At 32.8% G+C, this 8,853-nt stretch overlaps 1 protein-coding gene across 1 annotated transcript in view; it reads left to right on the top strand.

Moving 5' to 3' along the window:
- Positions 1–8,853, top strand: part of LOC130237193 (ataxin-7) — a 72,599-nt gene that overhangs the window by 37,813 nt on the left and 25,933 nt on the right. Inside the window, exon 5 of the mRNA XM_056468065.1 lies at positions 7,171–7,275. Within this exon, the coding sequence (XP_056324040.1) occupies positions 7,171–7,275 (105 nt within the window). The remainder of the gene's footprint in view (positions 1–7,170; positions 7,276–8,853) is intronic.

The following is an 8,853-nucleotide window of genomic DNA, read 5'->3' as shown; positions in this document are numbered from 1 at the left end:
TATGGCACATTTTCAGACAGTATTTTGGAGTGTCCTGTATGAAGCTTGTCTGTATAAAGGAGCAGCAGTGGACCAGCAGGCACAGCGCTGCTCCCGTCCCTTCACTTAATCACTCACTCTAATTAACCTCTTGGCTCCACATTAATGGACAGTTAGTGCCTCTCAGAGCTCCACATTTTCAACCGACAAAATTCTTCTGAATATAACACTTGCTCCTCATTTACGCCTTTGTTTTTTGTTTTTTTTGTGAAGTGATTATAAGGGGTGTTGCAAGTTATTATGTGTGAAGATGTTTCGTCAGTGCATCTGCTTTCAATATGTACTCCTGTGGAAGTAGGTAGAAGACTGGTTATTTAAGGAGAGAGGTGGAGAAGTGGGAGTTATGATGCAAGCCAGAATCAAACCCACATTTACTGCTTGAGCATGTTCACTGCTAAGCCACAGTTTCTTTCTAAACACATTTTCAACACTACGGGTGTGCACAAATATATTCAATCGGCAATAATTATCAAAATTTTAAAATCGCTACACAAATAAGCATTGGGTGGTTCTGTAGAGCATGCATTGGAAACATGTTCATGGACTCTTTCACATTTCTGGGTCATCATAGTTGGGTAAACTGACAGTACAGTGAATGGGAGAGTACATGGGAGAGTTTTTTTTACAATCCTATTTGGTCAAATAATAAAAGAACAACTCAAGGCTTTCAGAAAAAGAAAAAAGAACAACATCAAATTTACCGTACCGCCCATAGGTGCTGTAATAGAACGACCTTGCATAAGCAGTAATGTTTTTTTATTATTTGATGCAAAGAGGATATTAAAAAATGTTACAAAACTTTAAATAGATTTTAGATGCTGATGACCATTAAACACATCATCACAGTCTTGTGAAAATGGTGCATTGTATTTAATTGACTCCCTTTTCTGCAGCTAAGACTGGGATTTTTGTTAACAGATTAGGTAGTCAACTTTAACGCGATCTGTCTATCTGTCTGTCTGCCTGTCTGTCTATCTGTCTATATATATATATATATATATATATATATATATATATATATATATATATATATATATATATATATATATATATATATATATATATATATATATATATATACGGGGCAGCTATTGCTTATTTATTTGGGCACATTTTTGTGTGTTTTCAGGCAAACAAATTAGGATGTAATGTAGGGATACACTGAAATTAAAATTCTGAGCTGAAATGTAAAATTTTGAAAGCACTAGATTGAGATCTGAAACTCAATATGCATTTAGGCAGGCCAAAAACGATTTTCAAAATAGTTTTTCTTTTTTCGAAAATGATTTTGGTTTTCAACCGAAAGAGAAAAACAGCTGAAAATATGACACAAAAAAGCCTATGCTGTGTCGCAATGCCCAGCAATGTTCATCACGCTGGTTTCACTCTCCCTCCAGCTGTAGTTATTGTGCAGTGTGAAGGAGCTTTCTCACCGGGAGTCCTGCTGTCAAATTTTAAAATAACTCAAGATTTTTAAAGATTCTGTTCATGTACACATATCACATATCAGTCAGTTTTTTTTTATATAAAAAACAAATATATTTGTTTGAAAAAATAATGTCATTCTTATTAAGCTTTTGTGTTTATTAAACTAATTATTAGTTTTTTTTATTTAATTAATATTTGATCAATATTAGGCCATATGAGTTCTGCCTTAAATTTCTTAGTGTTCTGAAAATCTTAATTGTTGTAATGAGACATTTGCCAATCTCTTTATTTCATATGTGTACTAGAGCTTTTAGCGTACCTTTTTCCAAATGCTTGCTTGCTTTTAAAAAAATAATTATATTTGAATAATTATAGAAGAATGAAAAAATTCTAGAAGAAAAATTATTTTAATTCTAGAAGAATAAAAAAGCATTTTAAAAAGCCAAAAAAGCCAATAAACATTATATCAAATAATTTAACAGCATTAGCAAGAGTCACAAAAAGCTTTATAGAGTTTGGGAAAAATAAATGATCTTCATTTTTATACACAGGATAATTATGAGTCGTGTGATTTTGAGGTTTATGTAATAATGTCTGTTTGGTCTAATTAAAAAAAATAAAAAATTAAACAATGCGCTTTTTGGATGTTTACGTTTTGTTTATTTACATTGTTATATTATAAATATAATTAAATAAAGTTTTAGAAATGGCTTTTTATCATTTAATTTAGTGTCACTTTCATATCTAGCAGATTATTTACATTACCCCCCCCCACCACCACCAGTTTCTTAAATACTTTATTTAAGTTGTCATTTGCATTTTGCCAGGTCAAGTAATTTTCTCAGAAGTGTACAAAAACATTTGTTTGCATTTTGAGCAGTGTTTTGCATGAAGCCACACTAAATAGCTATAAATATGAGCGATTTCCTTTTCTCCTTTCTTAAAAGTGCAGATATTTTCTCACTGCTTTCATCTATTTTCAGTGCAGTTATTTGTGTGGTTTTGGGTAGACTGTTTTCCTCAAACTCGGCTGTCGATTCAGGGCACTTTCTTAAAGCGTGAATCTTGAAAGCCAAATGCCACCTACTGTAAGGCTCTCCTCCGCTCGCTTGTTTATAATCTTTCGGCCTTGCAGAAATTTCACAACTTTACAACTGCCACTCTTAATCTGCAATCTCACTTGCTTTCCCCCCCTCCTCATTCTCCCACTCAAGTACTCTCTTTTTCTCTGACAACCTTTGAAACTCTGACTCAGTAGCTGGTTTCCCTTATCGCTTATTTGTTTCCTTATGAAAACAGAGTAGCGCTACAGCGGGTGACCCTCCTGCACCACGTAAACTCATCCAGACACTTTTCCTGGAACGTCCCAGGATTGGCCTGAGTGGCCTTACCTGAACCGGCCCTTGTTTGTCTGAATAGCGCATTGGACTTATGTGCGCCGTGAAAACATTTGTACTTAGACTTTTTGTGTGTTTGATCTAATGGCAGATTAGGAAGATTTAATTTGGGATTCATTCACTGGTTAGGTTAGATTCTACATGCATTTTATACTCGATTTTTCTGTTGACATTGAGAGCAAACAAAATCAGATATGTGTACTAAATACAGCCCACATTGATACCAAAATACAATACCTGACGTAGCTTAATAACTTGACATTTGTATTGCATTTTACATTTCAAACATACTCAGAAGTCATTATACACTGTAAAAAGTTATCCGTTAAGTAACAGGTTCTATATTTTGTGGTGTTTGTTTACAGCAGTGAATTGCATTATGGGAGTTTTATCTCTAATGGGAGTTCTATCTTTTAATAAAATTCAACCCTGCAGATCACAAAAAGTTCCTTTTTGTCATTTTAGTTGTTTGAGACAAGATATTGTTTAAGAAATAATGTTGAAAGAATTAAGTCTGTAAAATAACAGAAAAAGTATACTGGCAGTTTATTGCCATGTTTTAAGTCAGCTAAAATCTGTATTTATTGACCCAACACCATTGTCAATAACAATTTAAAAAGTTTGGTATGAATTTTCGGTCTGAAGCTCTATAGTTTTATTAATATGTGGCTTCTGAGGGCGAAGGAATGCCAAAATTCTTATGTGTAGGTGTAAGTTAATGTTATTTCCAATCGAGGTGCATGTCTTGCGTGCACAAAAAATGGATGACGCGCACACGGTGTGCAAGCAGTGCGCATGTGACACGCTCGCACTTTCCAGGCGCACCTAGTTGAAGACATCAAAACTTTCCAGAATGCTGCGTGCCACCGCGCGCAAGATTGCAAATAAAAGAAGGATGTAAGGATGTCACCAGAGTGGCTTTTTGGTTTCTTTTCATGTGCATCCCTGCCACTAGCTCCCCATCTGATAGATGTTTTAGCATAGGGGGTTATGTAGTCATTCAACTTCACAATTTTTAATGTTGCAATATGTATTTGAGTAATGATGGTTGGTTCCTTTACTTGAAAGCTCAGATTTGATTATCATAATTTGTTTTGTTTGAGGTTTACAATATCATTATTCACACCTTAACGTTTGCTTAGATTAACATGAACATTTACACTTTGTTTACACATTCACACATTGAACACATTTTGTAGAGTATCAAGTTTCTTAACGTATCAAGTAAGAGTTTCTTTAACACTTATGTTTATTTTATTATAGACATAAGACATAAGAGATGAAATTTTTTTTTGGATTATTAAAACCATTTGCCTTAGTAATGTTGGTGAATTAAAATAAAGTGGTTAAATAAAAAAAAATCGAATATTCTTAAATGGATCGCCCAGCCCTAACACAGACAATACATCACTTTAAACTATTAGAAATGTCAGCAAAAGTCACTTTTCGACATCAAAAGCTTTTGGAGGAAAGATCAGAAAACTGCTAATTTACTGATATTTTTTACAGTGAATATTAGTTATTTGGCTCTCAACAAACGTTACTTATGAATAATGAAAACAGTTGTTCTGCTTAACGTTCTGATTGAAATTCAGTGCTTCCTTTGATAAAGTTTAAAAAACAAATTTTGGAAAATAAAAATTTATTTGTATTGGTTTTCCTTTTTCCTTTTCATAAAGTTAATGCATCTTGCTTAACAAAGTAGCCTATTAATAATAGTTAATACTATTTATAGACTTTTTAGAGTTTCTGGTGCAGATCAAATTTACTCAAGTTGAACAGATTACACTACCTGACAAAAGTCTTGTCGTCGATCCCAGATGTAAGAGCAGCAAATAATATCATGACGTTTAGTTGATCATTTGGAAAAGTGGCAGAAGGTCAATTTTTCTGATGAATCATCTGTTGAACTGCATCCCAATCATCGCAAATACTGCAAAAGACCTATTAGAACCCGCATGGAACCAAGATTCTCATAGAAATGAGTCAAGTTTGGTGACGGGAAAATCATGGTTTGGGGTATTCAGTATGGGGGTGTGCAAGAGATTTGCCGAGTGGATGGCAACATCAACAGCCTGAGCTATCAAGACATTTGTGCTTGTGTTTACATTAAAAACCACAGGAAAGGGCAAATTCATTAGCAGGATAGCACTCCTGCTGAGGTATTGAAGATAAATACAAATAATCTTGATAAACTCTGGGAGTCTCTTTGTTATTTCAGATGACTTTATTAATAAGTTATTTGAGTCACTGCAGAGATGTGTGAATGCAGTCCTCCAAGCTCATGGGAGTCATACACAATATTAATTCTTTTCCCACTGCACCATGACTTTATATTCTATACTGTACATTATTTCTGTTAAGTGACAAGACTTTTGTCTAAGCAAAGTCAGACCTTACTGTTCTAATTAAATAATTAATAATGAAGGCATGATCATATTTTATTTTGGTAAAATAAACGTAATCTAAATAATTTGTGCAATACAAATACTAAAATGAATAATGATGAAATGGCCCAAAAAAATCTTAATTAAACCTTAAGATTGAAATGAAAAGAGAAAATTTAAATGGAAACTAATAAATAAAACGCAAAGTATTAGTTAACAATACAATAGTGGCTCAGTGATACTGATACGACTCTGGAATTAATAAAATGCAAAAAACAACAACTCATGGCTACATTTTTGTTATTTACTTTAATATTTAGACTTTATATCATCATAAAAGTTGATATATGAATGTACCACATTACTGATACAATATCATAAAAACATTAGAAATGATGAGGAATGTTGATGATTGGCACAGTGTTTGTTCTGTATTTTACATCAGTGCTGTTGGGACATCAGCAATGTTTCATCTCACTAGTTTAAATCACAAGACATTTGTCTGATTAGTAAGTAAGCACATTCAATCCAAGTTCATGCTGGACTGTTTTTTTTATTTTTTGTATCTGAGCTAATGGACTGTGTTGCTTGTGGTTGAATATTTCATTCAGCTTCTGGTGTTTCATGTTTCTCATACGCAAAAAGAAATGGCAGTGCTCATCAGGCATATTATTAATGGCACCAGTTCAACTTCTAACAAGAATTAATTTGCACAGGCAAGAAAAAATACAAGTTTGGTAAAAATAAACTCAAACTCTAAATATTTCAGATTTACTAGATTTTATTTATTAGCTTTGGGCTTGTGTAAGTTTCTGTTTAATTCAATAAAGCTTTGGTAACATTTGTTTCCAATTTTAAAAAAAGTTATTTTTTTATTAAATTTTTTTAAGAATATAACATTTTTGACCATATTAACAAATGTTTTCATGTTTGATACTGTTATATATTTTTTGGATACTCAAAGATGTACTAGTTTATATGTAATTTGATTAATTGATTGATTTTTATTCATACACATCAAATGATTATTAATGAAATATAAAACACATTTCAAAAAGGAATGATTACATGCCCAACATTATATAATGCTAAATAAAATGCAAACATTGTACTTTCAAGCTTGCGACTTTTTCACCATGCTGTTATTCATGTTTCTGTCTGCACCCCTGTAGTGGCATGATTGCAGTTATCCAAATTAAGAGAAACTGTTATTACACTAAATAATGTATGTAAATGATAGAACATAATATAGAACAAGACAAGTTATATTGCACAGCCCTATTTGAAACATTTGTATAGTGTTGTCTACAAATAAATAACTAATATTAAACATGCCGTTTTGGAATTGTATGCAAAATAATTATTTAGATGACATTGTATTTAAGATTTGGTATAAAGTTTATTTGTAGTCTACGGAATTTAATTTATGTTTACCTCAAACACACAACTATAAATCGTAAATCCGTAGAGTTCTCAAGTCTTTTTTTCTATGTAATCTGAAGCCCTGATTGATTACAAAAATAAAAGTCTCCCATGTGTTGAACATTTACTCCCATAAAACTATGTAATGGACATCTTAGTAACCATCGTAAAACTATTTTCCATTTTTATTTGTTCATTTGAGAGTTAATAACTTGCTTAACCATTTTAGACATCCATTCAGATTACATAAATGTTACCAAAGCTCTTTTTATTTGCCTTATTTAAATGTTTAAGGTTTATATAAGGTTATATATATATAAGGTTTTTCTAATAATCTAATTAACAGCATTGTCTTTTAAACTTAATCAATAATCTACACATCTTACTGCATTAAAACCTCACATCATTCTTTTTTTTTTTTTAATCAGCTGAGTAGGAAACACAATTTTTTACCCACAAGCTAATATGTGTTTGTGCGCGTGTGTGTGTTTTAACAGACATGCCCATCTTCGGCCAGTGTCCTGCACAGGATGACTTCTACCTGGTCATGTGCAGCCATTGCAGTCAGGTAGTGAAACCCCAGGCCTTCCAAGCACATTACGGTAAGACCACCTTTCGCTTGTTCTCCCTGCTGTCTTCATTGGAGCCGTTTCAGAAAAAAAAAATCTTATCTGACTCGAGGGAATTAAGACAGAAATCCCTCCCTCCCGCCTCCACCTCTGCTCTGCCTCAACCATCATAACATGAAGAGGGAAGAACACAAGCCTTTGATTCCCACCGCCAGACTTGTGTTTACTATCCTCAAGTTAATATTTGATGTGCTCTTTTTAGTCGGCACGTCTGCGCTGTTTTATCCAATCCAGCACATGTAAAAACCTCCCGTCAGAAGTCAGAATTCCTGGAATCAAAAAAAAAAGAATAATTAAATGAAATCGCTGCCGTTTTCTGCACGCCTCTGATCTGTGTTTTCAGGAAAATGGCTTGCTTGGGGTGTTCAGTTGTTTGTTTTTAGCTGCCAGTGTGCAGTTATTTGTAAATGTTTGTAAAAAGGAAATTGTTTGTAAAAAGGAAACTCAACAGTGAATTTTTATAATATATAATTGAATACAGATAGTCTTCTTTTCACACACAAATATTTCACACACTCAAAAAATTTACGTTTGCTGTTTGTTCAAACTACTTATTTAAAATAAGCTGAAACAACACAATTCTTGAGGGTTTTTTGTGGACAACTGAATTGTTTTAAGTACAATCCGCTTAAATCTGTAAAAAGGAACAAGTTCACTTTTTTGCTTCATGTTGTCCCAACAAAAATCAATTGTGTGCAACCCAGCATTTTTGACAGTAGAAGCTTACATCTTTAATCATGGCATTAAATAGAGGCGCTCTGATAACAATGAATACATTTTAAATTTACTTTTTAAAGCAGAATATCCTAGAATTTGTCATGTTTTGTCACGATCGCGCTTGTCAATTCAGGTCAGAAGAACAACACGTGCGAAAATGAGTGGCTGATAGCAGCAGTGATGAGGTTATAAATAAAAAAAAGAATGTAAGGATGTCGCCAGAGTGGGTATTTGGTTTTTTTTCTTGTGCATCCCAGCCAAAGATTTTTTAGCATAACTTCACAATTTGTAATGTTGCAACATGTATTTGATTAATGATGGTCGGTCCCTTTACTTGAAAGCTCAGATTTGATTATCATAATTTGTTTTGTTTACAGAGTTTGAGGTTTACTGTATCATTATTATTGACACCTTACAGATGTCGATCTACCTTTACCATTGCACACACTTTGTGACATTTTATTTATCAAGTTTAAGAGTCTCTTTAACACTTGCAGTGTTTATTTTATTATAAAGAGATGAGATATTTTGTTTAATTTTTTTTTTGACTATTAAAACTATTTGCCTTAGTAATGTTAGCAAATTAAAATAAAGTGGTTTATATAAAAAAATCCTAATATTCCTAAATGTATTGTTAAAAAATATTCAGTAATTATTGATATCGAATCATATGTAACATGATATTGTGATAATTTGTTTGCAGTATCACCCAGCCCTATAGACTGACTAATAAAATTGAAAACATATTGTTTATATATGGCCCTGGACTGGACCACAGAGCCAGTCTTATGTTGCATGGCTATTGCCGAAAATACATGGCATAGATCAAAATTA

Source organism: Danio aesculapii, chromosome 11 (genome assembly GCF_903798145.1).
Source record: "Danio aesculapii chromosome 11, fDanAes4.1, whole genome shotgun sequence".
In the NCBI taxonomy this organism is placed as follows: Eukaryota; Metazoa; Chordata; class Actinopteri; order Cypriniformes; family Danionidae; genus Danio; species Danio aesculapii.
This window is presented reverse-complemented; position numbering and strand designations above follow the sequence as displayed.